The sequence below is a fragment of the Propithecus coquereli genome, unplaced genomic scaffold (assembly GCF_000956105.1).
Source record: "Propithecus coquereli isolate 6110/MARCELLA unplaced genomic scaffold, Pcoq_1.0 Scaffold516, whole genome shotgun sequence".
Lineage (NCBI taxonomy): Eukaryota > Metazoa > Chordata > Mammalia > Primates > Indriidae > Propithecus > Propithecus coquereli.
In genome coordinates this window covers 273,895-274,832 of record NW_012151019.1, presented here as the reverse complement: position 1 = coordinate 274,832, position 938 = coordinate 273,895, and the positions used below count along the sequence as shown (strand labels likewise).

Below are 938 nucleotides of genomic sequence, written 5' to 3'. Positions count from 1 at the left end.
GGCTCAGGCATCCACACTTTTGGCATGATGGTTATGAGCGTGGGCATTGGAGTCTGTCTGCAGAGTTTCATAATGACTCTATAATAAAAGTCTCTTTGCTATTTATTATAGAACTTTGGACACATTATTTAATCTCCTTAACATCATTCTCAACATCTATAAGATGGGTGTGTGGCAAGGATGAGGGTAGTGGAGTGACAAGATTGCTAATCCTTCAGTTCTATGCTGTGTTAATGGATGTGACCCTCTCTTGATAAAAATTCAAGTGGCAAGAAAGCCTAAAACTTGTAACATGGACTAATAATAATGACAAAAGTCTTATGCTTGCTCTTGCTTTGTTTATCTAGCTCCGGAGAATTGCCACTGCCTCTGTGAGCATCCTAAAGAATAACCAACCAAATTTACAACCAAAATTTCCACCTTTCCAATTTCCTTCATCGTTCTCTTCTCCTGTTGGAATGGTATTTCATCCCCGCAGCCACTTTCTATATGCTTATGGCAATCAGGTGTGTACACGTGAAATTTCACACTCTGGGTTAGAGGTAAATCATCCACTCACTTCATGCTGAGTGGTTGTACCTTGAGAACAGAGCTGCTCCGATGATCTCAGAGATAGAAGTGGGAGGGAAGACAATGAATGTTTATTTATTATTTATTGTGTGCTAAGCTTAGTGCATATTGTCAATTTTTACCTTTTGGTAAAAGGTAAAAAAAGGTTCACTGGCTGATAAAAATGAGCCATGGGTACATTAGAGTTATCTTGAATTTTGCCAATTATGTTACATTTTTTTCCAGCTCTGAGTGACTTGGATTTTGCCATTAACCCCTTAAAAGTGTGTTATATCGGGCCCGGCGCGGTGGCTCACGCCTGTAATCCTAGCTCTCTGGGAGGCCGAGGCGGGCGGATTGTTTGAGCTCAGGAGTTCGAAACCAGCCTG

At 41.0% G+C, this 938-nt stretch overlaps 1 protein-coding gene across 1 annotated transcript in view; it reads left to right on the top strand.

The window, feature by feature from the left end:
* Window positions 1-938, top strand: part of CATSPERB (catsper channel auxiliary subunit beta) — a 138,884-nt gene that overhangs the window by 46,181 nt on the left and 91,765 nt on the right. Inside the window, exon 11 of the mRNA XM_012656728.1 lies at window positions 348-506. Coding sequence (XP_012512182.1) covers window positions 348-506 — 159 coding nt within the window. The remainder of the gene's footprint in view (window positions 1-347; window positions 507-938) is intronic.